The sequence below is a fragment of the Macaca mulatta genome, chromosome 16 (assembly GCF_049350105.2).
Source record: "Macaca mulatta isolate MMU2019108-1 chromosome 16, T2T-MMU8v2.0, whole genome shotgun sequence".
Lineage (NCBI taxonomy): Eukaryota > Metazoa > Chordata > Mammalia > Primates > Cercopithecidae > Macaca > Macaca mulatta.
In genome coordinates this window covers 64,128,459-64,148,312 of record NC_133421.1, presented here as the reverse complement: position 1 = coordinate 64,148,312, position 19,854 = coordinate 64,128,459, and the positions used below count along the sequence as shown (strand labels likewise).

The 19,854-nt window shown below is 40.1% G+C and overlaps 1 protein-coding gene and 1 long non-coding RNA gene across 11 annotated transcripts in view; one reads left to right on the top strand and one right to left on the bottom strand.

Moving 5' to 3' along the window:
- The window catches only part of IKZF3 (IKAROS family zinc finger 3), a 102,373-nt gene that overhangs the window by 66,368 nt on the left and 16,151 nt on the right, over positions 1-19,854 (top strand). For 5 of the 10 annotated variants that reach the window (XR_013406651.1, XR_013406649.1, XR_013406650.1 and 2 more), the window contains exons 4-7: positions 295-555; positions 1,635-1,802; positions 4,654-4,770; positions 15,582-15,698. Coding sequence is in view for 1 of the 10 variants with exons in the window: in XM_001093342.5 (XP_001093342.1) it covers positions 295-555; positions 1,635-1,802; positions 4,654-4,770; positions 15,582-15,698 (663 nt within the window). In the remaining 9 variants the exon portion in view is untranslated. Of the gene's footprint in view, positions 1-294; positions 556-1,634; positions 1,803-4,653; positions 4,771-15,096; positions 15,465-15,581; positions 15,699-19,854 lie in introns of those variants that run through there. The other 5 variants (XR_013406657.1, XR_013406653.1, XR_013406656.1 and 2 more) reach the window with 2 other exon arrangements.
- LOC144335672 (uncharacterized) lies at positions 5,045-17,450 on the bottom strand. Its single transcript, XR_013406721.1, has 3 exons — positions 15,056-17,450; positions 6,348-7,513; positions 5,045-5,452 (listed from the first exon to the last, which is right to left on the bottom strand). It is a non-coding gene; the product is annotated as an uncharacterized LOC144335672 (long non-coding RNA).

Below are 19,854 nucleotides of genomic sequence, written 5' to 3'. Positions count from 1 at the left end.
GTTTCTTGGCCACTTTGAGCAAACTTAGCTAAAATCTATTATCTGTAATTTTCTGGATAGCCTAAAACACTATCGTCTGTTTTTATGTGTAAATATGTGTGTTTTCCTCTGACTGTGGTTCTGAATTTAAATAACGTGCGGTCATGCTAATGGTGCCTTCTTGTTTTGTAGATGTACAGTGTTTTGTTAGCTTCATTTGGTATTTAATTGTCAGTTGTGGGTCTCTGCTGTTTGAGCTGCTTTGATAGCTTCAAGTACAGTCATTGTTCATTTCTTGCATTTTCTTCCCTGCAGATGATTCAATGAAAGTGAAAGATGAATACAGTGAAAGAGATGAAAATGTTTTAAAGCCAGAGCCCATGGGAAATGCAGAAGAGCCTGAAATCCCTTACAGCTATTCAAGAGAATATAATGAATATGAAAACATTAAGTTGGAGAGACATGTTGTCTCATTTGATAGTAGCAGGCCAACCAGTGGAAAGATGAACTGTGATGTGTGTGGATTATCCTGCATCAGCTTCAATGTCTTAATGGTTCATAAGCGAAGCCATACTGGTAAATAGTCTGCTTTTTTCATTCTTCTGAAAACTATCCTAATGCAGCCATGTGAGAAATGAAGTGGTGGAATTTGGAACTTTCGGTTACTTTCATTGATTTTTGCTATAATGCTGATGTGTCTCTCTCTCTGCATTGCCATTTACTCAGTGCTTTTTATTCCTGCCTCACCATGCATCTGGCAAACATATTGCAAATGCTATGAATAAAAAAAGACTGTAGAGAGCACAGTGTTCTAGGTCAGCCAAATACTTTTTCTTCAGTTTCTAAGTAGGAGTTGAATTGTGTGATTTGCTTCTTAGCCATCTTTCATATATTTTTGCATAACATTTTTAATAAGAGCAAATCTTATTGTATTGGGTTCAAATTTGGTAAATGAAAGGACATAGTTTTTATTTCCAGTTTAAAATAATGTATCTTCAGACAATAAACAGGCAGTCTGTAGAAATGCATACAAACACAACCACTGCACTTGAGCCAGTCGATTCCATTCCGCATCTCATATGAAGACTTTAAAAAGGAGAATTTCTAGCCCTCAGCACCTTGTAAGGACTTTAGTTTCTGGCTCTTTTTTCAAAAGAGATTAAATTTAAAAGGAATACTAAAAAATTAGCCAGGCATGATGGCAAGCAGTTGTAGTCCCAGCTATTCTAAAGGCTGAGGTAACAGGCTCACTTGAACCCAGGAGGTCAAGGCTTCAGTGAGCCATGATGGGACCATTGCACTCCAGCCTGAGCAACAGAGCAAGAAGACCTTGTCTCAAAAAAAAAAAAAAAAGAAAAAAGGAATACCAAGTAATATAAAAACTTAGATCTAGAAAGCACTTCTAGAGCTACTCTTGTTTCTTTGCTCTGATTCAATATGATACCTAAAATAGCCTTGCTAGTGGGTGCTTTTTCTCTTCTAAAGAGGAGATTTCATAAGTAAGTCTTAGGCTTGCCTTGAAATGCAGCTCCAAACTGATCCCAATGTGAACAGTAACTGTCTAAAAGATGAGCTTTTGCCCTAGGCATCTAATCTGTGCATATGTTTCTCCACTTGCCTGTGATCAGAAATCTCCTTTTTTGTCCTTTTTAAAGGTGAACGCCCATTCCAGTGTAATCAGTGTGGGGCATCTTTTACTCAGAAAGGTAACCTCCTCCGCCACATTAAACTGCACACAGGGGAAAAACCTTTTAAGTGTCACCTCTGCAACTATGCATGCCAAAGAAGAGATGCGCTCACAGGGCATCTTAGGACACATTCTGGTAAGTGAGAGAAATGAGCACTCCATGTCTAGGAACTGCATTCCTCAGAGCCCAATGTGGAAACTAGAAAGAGTTAAGTAGGAAGGTTTCAATCTGTCGTTCTTGTTCTGAAGGGTTACAACAGCAGAGACCTCTAGGGCTAATTACACTGCCATTAAGGCATTAATTGCTCTCCGTCTGCCTCAGTGGAGATGATCATCTCCTCGCCATCCTCGCACCCCTGGAGAACAACACAGTCAGATAGGAAGAGCCCACCCTATAAAAAATGTCTTCTTAATTTCTGTGAGAAAATTATAGCCATGAGTATTTTCTTCTGGTAAACTTTATTAGATTGTTTTCCTAACACACATACTCTTTCCATTCAAAAGACGAGACAAGCAAATGATGTACAGTTTGTAAATTATGAAAAACTGTAATTTGGATATAAATCATTGTTTGGTGGCTACTTTTTGGCCATTCGGGATAAATTTCTTAAATCCAACTTTCCTCTTGATCAGCCCACTTTTTAAATCAACATGAGGTCTCACTATGTTTCTCAGGCTGGTCTCAAACTTCTGAGCTTGGGCATTCCTCCCACTTTGACCTCCCGAAGTGCTGGGATTACAGGCATGAGCCATCATGCCCAGTCAGCCTACTTATTTTAAATCTCTAAAAGATGAACAACAGTAAGGATTTGGAAAAAGCTATGTGCTGTCTTGATGTTTTTACTCCTTATTTTGACCAAGATAATACTTTTTTTTTTTTCAAGATTTAGAATTTCCTTCCTAGAAAAATAAGACTGAGTTTATTTTCAAATTTGGGACCTCATGTTCTTGATGTTATCTGGCAAATTTTAATTGGAAGAAAAGGTTTGTTTTCATGTCAGTTCATATCTACTGCTTTGATTAAAACCTAGCCCCAAACTCAAAACTTGTTATAATTCAGCCACTAGGATTAAAGAAGTCAGCCCCAACAAAACCCACCATGAGAGATCGTAACTGGCAAATGAAGGGTTTCTCTCTTTTACAACTCATTTTTCAAAGTAATGAATTAAGGATGAGTTTGGTTTGAAAAAATTAGAATAGTTCTCTACTGTTGCCTTTTTCAAGTAAGAAACAATAGTAGGCTTTTTAAAGACAGATTCCAGAGAACCCAATTTATGCAGAAACGTAACATTTTTAGCCCTAGCAAACCTGCATTTGTTTTAATTTAGGATTCCATAAGGATCTTTTAGTGCTTTAAATCCCAAAGCCTCTGTTTTAAACAGAGCAAGAGGAGTTAGAAAATAAAAATTTTAGCCCCTAAAACTGACAAATGCATTGAGTATATTTTATCAGCAATCAGAAAGACCAGCCTTGCACAGATAGTTGAAGTTATTACTTACATATTTCAAGCAATAAAGCATTTGGGGAGTTTGCAGAATAAAGGTTGCATGAATTGTATGGATGAAAGTTTTCCTTCATCTTAGACATTTAGATGAAGTCATTTTCACAATTCATTTTTATTTCTTTTTCTTTTTCTTTCTTTTTTTTTTTTTTGAGACATAGTCTTGCTCTGTTGCCCAGGCTGGAGTGCAGTGGTGTGATCTTGGCTCACTGCAACCTCTGCCTCTCAGGTTCAAGCAATTCTCCTGCCTCAGCCTCCCTAGTAGCTGGGATTATATATGCCTACCACGATGCCCAGCTAATTTTGTTTGTTTGAGACAGAGTCTCGCTCTGTCGCCCAGGCTGGAGTGCAGTGGCATGATCTCAGCTCACTGCAACCTCCGCCTCCCAGGTTCAAGTGATTCTTCTGCCTCAGCCTCCTGAGTGGCTGGGACTACAGGTGCGCGCCATCACGCCCGGCTAAGTTTTGTATTTTTAGTAGAGATGGGGATTCGCCACATTGGCCAGGTTGGTCTCGAACTCCTGACCTCGTGATCCACCTGCCTTGGCCTCCAAAAGTGCTGGGATTACAGGCATGAGCCACTGTGCCTGGCTAATTTTTGTATTTGTAGAAGAGATGGGGTTTTGCCATGTTGGGCAGGCTGGTCTCGAACCCCTGACCTCAGGTGATCCACCCACTTTGATCTCCCAAAGTGCTGGGATTACAGGTGTGAGCCACTGCGCCTGGCCTATTTTTATTTATATTATTCAAAGATATCCTGGCTGGGTGCAATGGCTCACACCTGTAATCCTCTCACTTTGGGAGGCCAGAGTGGCCTTTGGGAGGCCAAGGCTTCACCTGAGCCTGTGAAGTTGGGTCTGTAGCGAGCTGTGATTGAGCCACTGCACCCCAGCCTGGGTGATGGAGTGAGACCCTGTCTCAAAAACAAAAAACCAAAAAAATCCTTAATTAGCTCAGTTTTTATTGTTTTAGCCTAGACTTTGCTATAGCCACGTGGCAAGGATGAACTAAATTTATCCAAATATGTCAATGTTATGCAAAGGCCATCAGTTTCTCTAACTCCCACAAACTACAGCAATCTCTACTTACAGCCAGATGGATGTCCAAACTAAGGAATCCTGTCCTGTTTCATTGCTTATACCACATTAACCTCCTTGAAGAATAAAACGGCCCTATTTTTTCCCCCCAAAGAAAACAAGATTTGACCTGGAGCCAAAACACTATGCTAAATGGTAATCACTAAATCCGAATTCTTCCATTTGTGATAGGAGGCGACCCTTTCAAAGAATACTCTGACATAATGATTAATCATAGACCATAACCTTATTTAAGCTTACCAAATTTAAAATATAGATTCAAAAGTATCCAAATACTCTGGCTTCACTCAGCAGTCTCATTTCTAGTGAACAGTTGTCACAGAGCCCCAATACCTGACCTGTATGGAACCCCTGAGGGTCACTGCGTGTGCCTTATGTTCTCCTTCTAGTGGAGAAACCCTACAAATGTGAGTTTTGTGGAAGGAGTTACAAGCAGAGAAGTTCCCTTGAGGAGCACAAGGAGCGCTGCCGTACATTTCTTCAGAGCACTGACCCGGGAGACACTGGTGAGTTCACACAACACACATTTAGCAAGCATCTGCTGTCCTAGGTGGTGAGATACAATAGTAAGTAAAAAGACTCATGGAATTTATATTTTACTGGGGGCAGACAGATTATAAAGAAAGTAAATGAGCAAACTGTAAGTTGAGAGATTAGAGGCTGGTAAGTGCTATTGAGAAAAATGAAGCAGTTACTGAGGAGCGAGGGTGAGAATCAGGGTAGGCTTTGATGAGGTGACATTTTAACAGGCTTCTTAACAAGGTGAGCAAGCCCTGCAGATAACTAGGGAACAGCAAGAGCAAAGGCCCTGGGGCACAAATTTGAAGAAGTGTACATAGTCCTGTGTGTGCTAGTAATGGGACCTGAAGCCAGAGAGGAAATGGGAAACCAGATCTTATCAGGCCTTGCAGGCTATTGTAAAGGCTTTGGCTTTTACTCTGAGTGAAATTGAAAATCTTTAGAGGGTTTTGTACGAAGAGGTGACATCATTGGCCTTCTCATTTGAAAGAATCACTCTACTTGCTTTTGAGAAGAGATTGTATTTGGGGCAAGGTTGAAAATTGGGGGATCCAGTTAGGAGGCCATTGCAATAATTCAAGCAAGAAAAAATTATGTGTTGTTAGTGGTAGAGGTGGTGAGAAATATTCTGATTCTCTGTATATTTAAAGGTAGAATCAACAAGATTTCCTAACAGATTGATAAAGAATGGAGTTGTCAAAAAATGGCAAAAATTGAGGGTAGAGGAGGTTGGGGAGTGGCTAGGGAAGAGTCAATTAAAACTACAAGGATTTTCTTTGCACAGGGCCCAATTTATATCCTTGTCTACTCATATGATTTATTGTGATGCTTCTATTTGGCTTTGGGGATTGCTTGTTTTATTCAGTGATTTGAATTAGATACCTACTGGCAATTGGTTCAAACACTAGATGTTCTTCTATATCTCAATTGTGGTTTTATTTCCTTTTCATTCTTTAGTTGAAACAGCCTGAAACTTTTTTGTGTCACATCTCTGCTGCTGTCCTTTGTCCCATTGAGTTGGCTGTCAGCCTGGTTCTGCAGCTTGGGTTGTCTGACATTTTTATTTGATAACTTGAACCAATTACTTATTTAGAATAGGTACAAACCCTCATGGGATTTAGTGTTTGACAGCAATTGTTGCAGTTGAGTAGTTTGAATAGCCTAAAACAGAAATATTACAAAAATATCACAGAAATAACATGAAACTCAGGAAAAATGGAGTAGAAATGACTACTTAAACTGCCCTCATTTTGAGTAAGAGGAAACTTTTGTTTTGGATAAAACCTATTGTATAATGTTAGGAGCTGGCCAACTGAATTCTGTTGGCTTGCAGTGCTGCTTTTTATCCCAGTGGCATCTTTGGTTTTATCAAGGAGTCGGATTTCTAACTTGATAAAGGAAATCCAACTTATTTGGATAAAGCTTATCCAAATAAAAAGAAATGTTTACTCCCTTATAAAAAAAAAACAGGTCAGACACAATGGCACGTACCTGTAGTCCTAGCTACTAAGGAGACTGAGGCAAGAGGATTGGTTGAGGCTAGGAGCTCAAGCCCAGCCTGGGCAACAAAGCAAGACACCATCTCTAAAAATAATAATAATAAAATAAAAAGAAAAACCTAACATTTGGGTTTTGACATCTTCTTCTCTTTGTTTTGCTTTTATCTGAGTCTGCTTGCTAGGAAAGGTTTCGACATCTTAAGTGACATGCTTCATGGCAGTCAGGCAGTACTTGCTCAAGGACGGAATGTAGGCATCTCTACTTGCAGTTCTGTATTTCAGACAATAGGCAAAGCTCCTACTGTAAGAGATTCCCAAGCTATGAAAATCTATCATATTCCAAGTAGAATCACTAATATTTAAAGCTAGAATGAAAGAGAGCATCTGACCCTAATTCTTCATTTTAGAGATGACAAGACTGAGACTCAGCCAAAATTCAGTGACCTACTTAAAATTCACCAGAACTTTAGTTGTTTTTGTGATTAGTCATATTTTTTAATTTTCAAAAATTTGAGATATAACTCACATACTATAAAATTTACCTTTTTAAAGTGCACATTTCAATAATTTTAGTATATTCACAAAGTTGTACAACCATCACCACTATCTAATTTCAGAATATTATCACCATCCGCAAAAGCAGTGCTGTGCCCATTAGCAGTCACTCCGTATTCCCCCTCCCTCTAGCTCCTGGCAGTCACCAATCTACTTTCTGTCTCTATGGATTTGCCTGTTCTGGACATTTCACATAAATGGAATCATACAATATGTGGCCTTTTGTGTCGGCTTCTTTTACTTAGCATAATATTTTTGAGGCATTTATATATGCTGAGGCATTTATCAGTACTTCATTCCTTTTTATGGCTGGATAATATTCCATTGTTTGGATTTGGCACTTTCCATTTATCCATTCATCAGCTAATGGACATTTGGGTCTTTTACACCTTTTCCACTTTTTGGCTTGATTAGCTATATTTCTTAAAGGTTATATATTATCTGGTTTGCAAAAGAAATATAGTAACACACATACTAATAGACACACACATATATGCATATATGTGTGTCCTGATTCTCCTGGAAGGAGGGGGGAAAATCAGAAAACTACACTCTATAAACAGTAAGTTCAAAATTATTGATTTTGAAGTAAGGTCACCACCTTACTTCCCATTCTCACAATCTTTTTTAGGAATTCCAAATAAGGAAAAGTATCAAAAGTAATATTTTAGCTATTCTCAGTGATATTAGGTGATTCAGGAAATGCTGAAATACAGAGGTTGAGTTAATTTGCATTTCATAGGGTGGTTTGGTGGATATGTGCACCATACTTTAAGTCTCAGCAAAAAAAGATAAAGGGTTAACTAAGTCAGCAAGTTTTGATTTTTTTTTCAAACAAATATGTTGTAATGGTGGTTTCAGGTTATAAATGTGTAAATTCACAGCTTAATCAAGTTGCTGCATCTCAGTTCATACATTATTCTTTTATATTTCAAATAGTTCCTATAATTTTTCCTGAGGCCAAAATTTACAGAATATTTAATCCAACATAAGCCAACTCTTTAACTATTTTGCACCCTTCTATGTATGGTTTCCATTTCTGTTTCCTTCTTAGAATTGGGAGTCCATTGTGGACATGGGGTTCCATTCTGGGCCTGAGCAGTATAGCACATCTTATGCCTCATCCCTCACTTGTAAAGAGATGATACTTCGTTGCTGTTGTGCCTGCAGCACTCATTCTTCAAGTGCTTATTGTAAATTGAAGTGCAGCCTGGTGTGGGAGCCAAGTCTGTGGACAAACCTGCCCTCAAGGGGAAGCAGGACTTTCCGGAAGCAAGCAGATGAATAAAAAGGCCTTGGAGTGAAGACCTGCCTGCAAAAAAATGCAGGTATTGGGCAACAGGACTTCTGGCCTTGCTAATCATTTCTTTTATCCAGATAGCACTTGAGTTCTCTATGTGCCAGGCTCCGTATCAAAGCCGTTTGTAAAGATGAGTTAAGGTTAAGCCCCTTAAAGCCCACTTTAAGGATTTACAATCCTGGCTGGGCACGGTGGCTCACTCCTGTAATCCTAACACTTTGAGAGGCCGAGGTGGGCGGATCACAAGGTCAAGAGATGGAGACCAGCCTGGCCAATGTGGTGAAACCCTGTCTCCACTAAAAATACAAAAATTAGCTGGGTGTGGTGGTACTCACCTGTAGTCCTAGCTACTCAGGAGGCTGAGGCAGGAGAATCGCTTGAATTCGGGGGGTGGAGGTTGCAGTGAGCTGAGATCGTGCCACTGTACTCCAGCCTGGCAACAGAGCAACACTCCGTCTCAAAAAAAAAAAAAAAAAATTAAAATCAAAATTTAAAAAAAAAGTCACAAGTGATATTTAGTCCAAGTTTCTACACCAGGCATCACAAGTGACACCATCAAAATATTCCAATTCTGTCTTAATGGAGTATATATGAAAAGAAGGAAAAATACAGAAGACCATGGACTGCATTTTCTCATTAGCTTGATTATTATTTCAGAAAGAGACTAACAGCTGGTATAGAGATTCATTTAGCCTCATTTCACACAAATTATGAACACTTGGAGCAGGAAATATTGTTGTGTAACAATGAGTTCTAGCAATAGTAATATTTTTAAGTAATTGAATAATCACATCTATTTATGAATCTAGGACTCCAAACCTTTCATCTTCGATAGCTCTTCAAGCTAATACAAGCATGAGGGCTTCAGAATAACCTGATATTTTTACCAACGTAGCAGACCAAAGAAAATGTTTAAAAATTTTTAAGTTTGCTTCCCAGCACTTTGGGAGGCCGAGGCGGGTGGATCACGAGGTCAAGAGATCGAGACCATCCTGGCTAACACGGTGAAACCCTATCTCTACTCAACATATAAAAAAAATTAGCCAGGCGTTGTGGCGGGCGCCTGTAGTCTCAGCTACTCGGGAGACTGAGGCAGGAGAATGGCGTGAACCCGGGAGGCAGAGTTTGCAGTGAGCCAAGATTGCGCCACTGCACTCCAGCCTGGGCCACAGAGCGAGACTCCGTTTCAAAAAAAAAAAAAAAGATTTTAAGTTCGCTTTCCCAACCTATTCTTTTTTTTCTTTTTTCTTTTTTTTTTTTTTTTTTGAGAGAGAGTCTCGGTTTGTCACCGAGGCTGGAGTGCAGTGGCACGATCTCGGCTCACTGCAACCTCTGCCTTCTGGGTTCAAGCAATTCTTCTACCTCAGCCTACCGAGCAGCTGGGATTACAGGCACCCGCCACCACATCCAGCTAATTTTTGTGTTTTTAGTAGAGACGGGGGTTTCACCATGTTGGCCAGGCTAGTCTCGAACCCCTGACCTCAGGTGATCCGCCACCTTGGCCTCCCAAATTGTTGGGATTACGGGTGTAAGCCACTGCACTTGGCCAAATCTATTCTTTTTAAAAATCAATACTGGCTGGGCACGGTGGCTCACACCTGTAATCCCAGCACTTTGGGATGCTGAGGCGGGCGGATCCCGAGGTCAGGAGTTCGAGAGCAGCCTGGCCAAAATAGTGAAACCCTGTCTGTACAAAAATTAGCCGAGCATGGTGGCATGTGCCTGTAGTCCCAGCTACTTGGGAGGCTGAGTCAGGAGAATTGCTTGAACCCGGGAGGCAGAGGTTGTGGTGAGCCGAGATCATGCCACTGCACTCCAGCCTAGGCAACAGAGCGAGACTCCGTCTCAAAAAATAAAAAATAAAAAATACTATCTCACAGGTAGTATTCATTTTACTTGTTCAAAAAGGCAACAGTTTTATGAAACTTTTTTGTTAGAACCTGCCTCTGTCTTTGATACCAATCTCTTGTTAGACAATTCCTATTGCGTAATAACACCACTTTGTTTCACTCTCCATTAGCTACTGACTGACCACACCATAGAAGAGACAGGAAGCAATACCTCTTGTTTAAGCTCCACTTAACGCTTCAAGATCTAATGAAGGATTTTGAACAAAAACAAAAGCACAGCACAATTACACAGTTAAACCTCCAATGACTTTCAGATAGAAATTGTATCATGGAAACGGTTAACTAAAACCAAATATTAAGACTTATACAGGGAATAAAGGTAGTAACTTATTCTGTAATTGTGACTTTGTACTACATTTTATTATTTTTTCAGCACGTCTTTAAAATAACTTTTCTAATGAAAATTAGTATATCTACTATTTAGTAGGCAAGCGATGTGAAGGGAATTTGATCCACAATGACAGTCTTACTCATTCTGTTCTCACTCGTGAACCAAATGTGCAAATTGTTCCTTGCCACCATTCCATATTCCCCACACCCACCCCTTGCAGCATTAAACCGCCAAACACCACCCAGGGACGGATTTCCTATTTCGTCATTTAAACACATTATCTTGTTCCCTTACTATCTTGCCAAACTGGTTTCCCTCCACTTACATTTCTGAGACATGATGTAGCAAGATAACAAGTCTAGACTGTTTGTATAAATAGACAGTTGGGTCCTAAAGTTGGAGAAAAGGACCAAAAGCTAATAGTCCTCTTTTGTTTTATTTTCAGTGCACTGCCTAAACCACTCAGTAATCCCAAAGAGCTTGTCCAGTTACAAAGCATTTCTTTGTGTATGTGTGATGTGTGTGTGTGTGTTGTTGTTATTGTTGTTGTTGTTTAGAGACAGGGCTCACTCTGTTCCTCACACTGGAGTGCAGTGGCAAGATCATAGCTCCCTGGGCTCAAGCAATCCCCCCGCCTCGGCCTCCCAAAGTGCTGGATTACAGGCACAAGCCATGGCACCTGGCTCTCTGTGTTTCAAAGGGCGCTCATTTTATAGTATCGTACATCAGCTCTTCAACGAGTGTGAGGCAAAAGACTAACAGTTTAGGAAAGAAAATGAGACTGCCATCTTCAATTGAGAACTAGCCTTTGCCTAACTTATCAACTAGAAAACAAGGTTAATTCAGTGAAGATCAATGGAATCACTAGAGTGTGTTCACATGTACAATGAAGGTGGAGCTCTTGTAGTTAAGATGTCGAGTGAATGACCCAGAAAGAGGGTGTGGGTGAACAGGAGTCCTGTAGATTCGTTTCAGAGGATTTCTTTCAATCTCATCGGAGTTGTAGAAATGGGAAAGTCTCCACCCATGCCTCAAATATGCCCATCCATGAACGCTGCAGAATTTTATGTTTTTAAATGTCAGGCATTTGGTCACTGATTTACAGAGTAATGTTTATCTGGAAATGACTCTCAAGACCAGTTTGGTGGGTAACGAGGAATAAAAGGTGATGTTATCTCAAAAGTCTGCCATTTAGTGACCTGCCCTAATTACAGTTATTTAGGTCAATGTGTCCACACTTCAGCATCCTCCCAAATAGAGGATGTTGATTACGTGTCCTCAGAAGGCTGTTTGTTGTAATTGACATTGACTTCGGTAAAATGTAGACAGCAACTGTTGGGAAACAAATGGGAAAACTAGATGGGTAGCACCATGCTTGGGGTAATTCCCGGGTAATGATTTGGCAGTGAGAGGAGGGACCACAAGACAGTAATAAGAACAATGGTAAAATGGGCATAAAAGGTGAACATTCCCAGAATACTGTTTTTCATTCTTTTTTCACTATAAATCTTTTTGTTGATAACTACAGCGTTGAGGGGAGGCTTACTTAGATTTAACCTTCTCAAAATTGCTGGAACCAGGATGAATGTTCCTAGTCAAAGCACAAACTTAGCTACCTCTCCCCTGATTCTAAGAAAAAAGTCTCCTTCTAACAGCCCCAGGAACTTACTGCAAATTCCAAGCTTTGTCTTTCATCTCTCTACTCTTGGGGCTCTGGGTAGTGCCACATCTGGTGGTGGTTTTGTGTGAAAGGAAATAATATATATAAATAATTTCCTGTTTGGTCATTTAAACCTATCCCTGTGCTGGACAGAATTTGACCCACTTCACTCAATAGCAGTGTCTTGTGACTGAAGTGCCCGTTATTTACAACTGCTGGTCAGCCGGAGTCAATTGAGTACTTTCGCACTAGCCCGAAAGCCACTCAGGCCCCCTATTCTGACCCTTACTGTTTTCATTTACACAAACAGTTGTTAATCGCTTCACTGAAGGCTATGATTTATTTCTTTAGAGCCTAGAATTATTTTTGACAAGAAACTCACTGTCTAGTAAATATTGTCATTATTATCACACTATTATCGTCCTCTTCTCTTTCTCATTTTTTGAAGCTGGATTTCTTTTTCTTTTTAAGAGATGGGATCTCACTGTGTTGCCCAAGCTGAACTTGAACTCCTAGGCTTAAGCCATGCTCTCACCTCAGCTTCCTGAGTAGCTGGGACTATGGGCTAGTGCCATCACACCTGGCAGAGGCAGATTTTATTTTATTCCGGAAAAAAAAAAAAATGCTGAGCTTTGGCTGGGTGCAGTGGCTCACGCCTGTAATCCCAACACTTTGGGAGGCTGAAGTGGGAGGACTGCCCGAGGCCAAGAGTTGGAGACCAGCCTGAGCAATATATTGAGATTAATAATTTTTTTTTTTAATTAGCCAGGCATGGTGGCTTTAGACTGTAGTTGCAGCTACTTTGGAAGCTGAGGTAGAAGGATTACTTGAGCCCAGGAGGTTTAGCCTGCAGTGAGCTGTGATCTTGCCACTGCACTCCACCCTGGGTGACAGAGTTGAGACCCTGTTTCAAAAACAAGTAAATAAATTAACTAATGAAAACTGAGCTTTATAATGTATTGTATAATGACTAACATATAGTTTTTTAATGCCACTAATAAAACTAGAAATATTTAATACTTTGGGGCTTGTTTTCTTTTTAGACAGAGTCTCACTCTGTCACTCAGGCTGGAGTGCAGTGGCACTATTAGGTTGATGCAAAAGTAATTGCGGTCTTGGCAGTTACCTTTAATGGTTCACTGTAACCTCAAACCCCTGGGCTCAAGGAACCCTCCCACCTCAGTCTCCCAAGTAGCTAGGACTACAGGTGCATGCCAACATGCCCGGGTAATTTTTTAAAATTACTTTTTGTAGAAACAGGATCTTGCTATATTGCCCAGGCTGGTCTCGACTCCTGGCCTCAAGCAATCCTCCTGCCTCAGTCTCCCAAAGCACTGGGATTACAGGGGTGAGCCACTGTGCCAGCCACTACTTGCTTTTTACTCTAATCCCTTAAACTAATTTCAATTTATTCTTCCTTAGACATAATAAAAATGTATGGATAATTCATTTTAGTTTGGATCTCCTGAGGTGTTTTTGAGAAAACAGAGACAAATGTTTACAGCATCACAATATGTTTGCCCAGGGCAGGTGTGGGCAAACTGTGGCACTCTAGGCAAAGGCAGCCAGTGACCTGTTTGTGTACAGGGGTTTTTATGTTTTTAAAAGGCTGTGGAACAGAAAAACAAAACAAAAACAAAGAATATAACATAGAGACTATATGTGTCTGACAAATTTTTGAAATTTACTGTCTGGCTCTTTATAGAAAAAGTTTGCTGATCCCTGGCTCAGGCTAGCATCATGTGTTAAAATGTCAAGCCTTGTATTTAGAGCAGCTGGTATCTCTTTGAACTTTATTTTATTTATTTATTTATTTTTTGGAGATAGAGTTTTGCTCTTGTTGCCCAGGCTGGAGTGCAATGGTGCAATCTCAGCTCACTGCAACCTCCGCCTCTTGGGTTCAAGCAATTCTCCTGCCTCAGCCTCCTGAGAACTGGGATTACAGGCATTCGTCGCCACACCCGGCTAATTATTTGTATTTTTAGTAGAGATGGGGTTTCTCCATGTTGGTCAGGCTGGTCACGAACTCCTGACCTCAGGTGATCTGCCTGCCTCGGCCTCCCAACGTGCTGGGATTACAGGTGTGAGCCACTGCGCCCGGCCCTCTTTGAACTTTAGACATAAATTTGGGCACTGCCTGCTGAATTGAGGTAAATTATATTGATTACAGTTTACTATTTTAGTCTATTAGATATTGCCACTATTTATATACTCTTCTAGTAGTTCTCACTTCTGGCTGCATTTTAAAATCACCTGGGGAGCTTTAAAATATTCTTGCCTAGGCCCCTGTACCAGAAATCCTGATGTAATTGATCTGAAGGGGGGCCTGGGCATAGGTATTTCTTACATGCTATTCAGGTGATTCTAATGTGCAGCCAGGTCTGAGAACCATCACAATATGTTTGGTTCACCACTCACAGGTCTATTTGTGGATGGGCAATTAGCCCATATTCATAGGCAGGATTTTTTGTGTTTCGTTCGTTTGTTTCTTTGTTTTTTGAGACGGAGTTTCGCCCTTGTTGCCCAGGCTGGAGTGCAATGGTGCCATCTCGGCTCACTGCAACCTCCGCCTCCCAGATTCAAGCCATTCTCCTGCCTCAGCCTCCTGAGTAGCTGGGATTACAGGCATGCACCACCATGCCAGGCTAATTTTGTATTTTTAGTAGAGACAGGGTTTCTCCAGGTTGGTGAGGCTGGTCTCGAACTCCGACCTCAGGTGATCCACCCACCTCCGCCTCCCAAAGTGCTGGGATTACAGGCATGAGCCACCGCGCCCGGCCCATAGGCAGTTTTTATTCACATTTTTATTAGAAATTCAATAGAGATGCGTTATACAAATTGTTCTTTAATTTCAAGGCAGAAGTGTTGCTTAGGGAAATTTTAACTGAGACTATTTTCAAATGGGAAGAGCATATGAAACAGATAATACAGAGCACAGAGAAACAGAATATGAAAGATAGGAACTGAGAGGAGCGTGCTGAAAAAAAAAAAAAGAAAAAGAAAAAGAAAGAAACCACTCAGAATTTCAATACACAAATCACTGAGTAGATGTCTTGCTATCTGTGTGAGTGTATCTGTTTTCAAAAGTGCTGTTAACATAAACAGAGCAGTAAATCTGGGGCACCATGCTTTTTTTTTTCAAAGTTGTTAAGAAGAATTATATCAGTCTGCAGGTGTCACACGCAGTTACTCAGAATCAGAAAGAAGGCTGATCGGGGGTTAGAAGATCTCCATCTATCTATCTTTTTGCAACCAACCACGTCCAGGCTGTTTATTTAATACTTCCTCTTGCTAATGAAGGTACTGGTTGGGGATGGGTCGAGCTTTCCTATCTCGGCATAAGACTGCAAGATTTGAATGTGCCCTGGTGTCGGCTTCACTGACCACAGCAGGTACCCCAGGCAAGAATCTGAGCAGTTATAACAGGTAACAACAATAGAGTGTGCATCCAACTTCGGACACTTCTCCTTCCAGTTTATTTCCTTTTCCCCGCATGTACCAATGTGTTCTTTTCTCTCTTCTTTTTATATTTTTCCAAACCAGCAAGTGCGGAGGCAAGACACATCAAAGCAGAGATGGGAAGTGAAAGAGCTCTCGTACTGGACAGATTAGCAAGCAATGTGGCAAAACGAAAAAGCTCAATGCCTCAGAAATTCATTGGTAAGAATACAAACCTTTTTCCTGCTGCTGTTAGCAGATAGTTTGAATGAAATAACATAGGATGCTTGCTACACAAGTCCCTTCCTAACTTAACCTCTGTTAAAATAATTAGTTTTTCATTGCGTACTTTTATTCTTCGTGGTTCATTTTGATAGCTCTAGAAAATGGAATAAAAGATATTAACTAAAGCATCATCATGACAGAAGACCGGAGTATTTGATATATAATTTCCTAAATGGACGTGATGTTTAAAATCCTGTTCCTTCCTCTTTACTCTGAATGACATATGTTGCATGAGAGAGTTTATGTAATTTATACCAGTAAGATGTTCAAGATAGCATTTTTGTAATCTTTTGTAATTATATTTTACAAGTTGGTTCGTTAGCATGCTCAAACTTTTTTCATGCTCTAAAACATATTGCCATATTTTCTTGAATTTGATTGAGAATTGGCTTTCAGGGAAAGTGGTTGGGCAAACATAGATTTATATAACAAGGTTTGATTTAATCATTTGTCTTACTGGAGTTAATTTTTATGCCATTGGTTTTCACATTGTCAAAAAATACAGCAGGATGAGATGGCTACGAAATAATTATGTTCATGAAGTGTTAGGACCTCCAAATGGCAGAGATATTTTGCTGAACTCTCCCAGATGTTTACATAAATGTGACCATGATATTTAAAATAGATTTGTATTTGTGAAGTAGACGACTGAAATTGAATATATCCGTTTTGCTATAAATTGAAAGTTGGTGATATTGAACAAAAATAGTTACCACATGAAAATAGACCTCCCTCAACATCAGTAATATTTTAGAAACCTGTCTCAGTCTCTTTTTCCAAAGCTGCTTGTAGCTGTTGATTTTTTATTTCAGTCCTTTTGTATTTATTCTTCTCAATAGCTCTTACAGATAGTAAGTTGCTTGCCTAATCTGACTAAATTTGATTCTGGTATAGATAATGTTTTTACAAGCAAACATTCTATGTGAATTATAGAGGTATATTGAAAGAACACAAATATTTCAAAATTACCTAATTTGGTATTTCTGCCTATTTATTTTATTTTGACTAGCTGAAAGGTTTTTGTGCACTTTTAGTCACTTTAAGAATAAATTGTGTCAGAGTAAAGTTGGTGTATTTCAGTTGAGGGAGATCCCCTCCTCCTTGCTGTCCTCCCTCCCCTTGGTGAAAGATGTCAGGGGAGCATGTAGTGACTTCCATTTAGAGTTTAGGCACAGTAAACAAATGGTGAGTTTAAGACATTATCTAAAACATTGCCCATGTATCTTTTGGGCTTTACTTATGTGAAGAGGTTCTGACTGGAGTACAAAAAAAGCTTGCCTCATTATTCTGAGTGTATTTGAATTTGGAGAAAGTTGTGGGTTTTGTTTGTTTGTTTTGAGATGGGGTCTCACTCTTCGGCCTAGGCTGGTGTACAGTGGTGCAATCATAGCCTCGAACCCCTGGGCTCAAGAAATCCTCCCACCCCAGCCTCCCAAGTAGCTGGAACTATGGGCACGCACCACCAGGCTCAGCTAATTTTTAAACTTTTTGTGGAGATGGAGTCTCTTTATGTTACCCAGGCTGGTCTGGAGTAAGTTTTGACTAGAAATGACTGAAGCCGACATGAGGAGGGACATCACAGGGAGAGCTGGGCAAGAAAAAAATGTAAAGCAACTTAATTTCTTTTTTGTTGTTGTTGTTGTTGTTGTTGTTGTGACAGAGTTTCACTCTTGTCGCCCAGGCTAGAGTACAATGGCACAATCTTGGCTCACGGCAACCTCTGCCTCCTGAGTTCAAGTGATTTTCCTGCCTCAGCCTCCCAAGTAGCTGGGATTACAGGCATGCACCACCATGCCCAGCTAATTTTGTATTTTTAGTAGAGACGGGGTTTCTCCATGTTGTTCAGGCTGGTCTTGAACTCCTGACATCAGGTGATCCGCCCACCTCCGCCTCCCAAAGTGCTGGGATTACAGGCATGAGTCACCGCTCCTGGCCACGACTTAATTTCAATCCAGTTGTGGTCAATGCATTTTGGTCTAAGAGAACTAAGTTTGAGAGACAGTCCCTAATATTTACAGTTGCCCCAAACCTATAGTTTAACTAAAGCCCTACTTAACATAATCCAAGTTGCTTTGGTATTTCATGGGTTCAAAAATACAGCATGCTTCCTATGTGCAAATTCATGCCATTTTTCCTGCTGCCTCGGGGATCTGTTTCGTTTGTTTGCTACTATTGCAACCCAGAGGATTTTCACTTCACCACTTCCAGACTTGTGAGAGATGCTGATCTTGTAGGTGCTGATTTCTCTCATCTTCTGAACCATCGCATTCTCTCTGTGCTGGAGTCAGAAACCTAGGAGAGTTAGCTCTTGATTGAGCTGAAGTAGCAACTTCGGGGCTTCAGGGCCCAGAATAACCGGGGGAATTTTTTTTTTTTTTTGTAAATTGTGGTGTAGTGCAATAAGGAGAGTACTGGATTAGAAGCTAAAAGACCCAGGTTCTGATCCTAGCTCTGTCATTTCTTAACTGTGTGTTTAGACAAATCACGTAACCTTTCTGGGGCTCTCTTTACTCATCTGTGAAATGAGGAGACTGAATAGGTGATGAAGTGACCAGGAAGGTTACTCCCATGTACAAGTCTGTGAGATTAATTAGAAAAATAAAAGGCAGCAACTATTGATACCACTGTGTGTTTAGAAAGCCCATGTGTGTAACTTCAGATAACCTTTTTCTCAAGGCAATAGAGATATGGTGTATATGCTATACACCATATCCTAGGTTTTTAGGGTCTTTTTTTGTTTTTTTTTAGGAAGATGGTATAAATCTGAGAATCTAAAACACAGTTGCATTAGCCCGACATTCATCTCTTTTACTTAGGGCAGTACTACTTGTTCATTCACTCTTTCGTCCATTCATTCATCATACAGAAGGTTAAGAGTTCCTGTCGTATATATGGTATTCTTGTTCTTGGGCACTGTTCTAATCTTCTTGCATTAACTTGTATCCTAAACTTTTGTTTGAAAGGTTTTTTAAAAATAAAAATAAAAGAAACCCCTTAAATTATTTAACTGAATAAACCTTTGTGATAGAAAATAGTAATGTCAGCGGAGGGAAAAATGAACATTATCTGTGACACTGTGCAGTGTATTAGATGAAGTGATGTAAAACGTGGGGCTACTGTTTTCTCTCCATCTCCCCTTGCCTTGCCTCACCTCTCCTCTCCTGTCCTCTTCCCTCTCCTTCCCTCCCCTCCTCTTCCCTACTCTCCTCCTCTCCTCCTCTTCTCTCCTTTCTCCTATATTTCCTCTCCAAGGCACTGTTTTTTGAAGATTCAGCTGCCAGAGTAATGGCAATGGGTAAGGTGTGAAGGAAGAATGAGTCATTCCCTTTAATCCTTGCTGACAGTTGCACAGCACTCAGACCAGCCTTGACTTCCCTGACCTCTTGAACTGTGAGGGTAAAGGTGAAATTAGACCATCAGGTCAGCCCGCTTCTATCTCAGGCAGGCTGGAGATAATTACCAGTAGAGAACACTTTGCATCCATTAGAGATGAACTGGGGAAGAGGGACAGATTGGATCAAGTCTAAATGTATTTTGAGACACAAACATGCTCTCAAGTCAGAGAAAAATATTTTTTTTTTCTAATTATCCAAGAAATTTTGTATGGCTTTGTTTCAAATGGGAAAAAAAGTGGACACACGTCCATCAGGAATCACCATCTTTACACTGTCAGAATAATTATGTTTAAGTTGTTGTTTTCAAAGGACAAGAAGACATTCCTTTGCACATACTGTCCTTTAGGGGATTTCCTTTCTCTGAATCTTGTTCTCCTGTTATAAACTTGTTTGACTACACTTCAAACTAGGCCATCCTCAAATACTTGGCTCAAAATGGATTTCTCTCTTGGATGGAGAAGAAAAATGACTACATTTCTGCATATTTCTCCTGATTTTTATTCTTTCCCAAAAAAACAGATGTTATTCAGACCAAAGTGGTTACCATAGCATCTCCTTATTTTAAAAGTTTTATGTATTACTTTATTAAAGGAAGTTTTCATATCGAAAACATGAAAAAAAGATCTCACTCACCTGTGGTAAACATGTTAATGAGGTTTTGACACTTCAACAAACCATCGGATCTCCCTGTGAAGTAA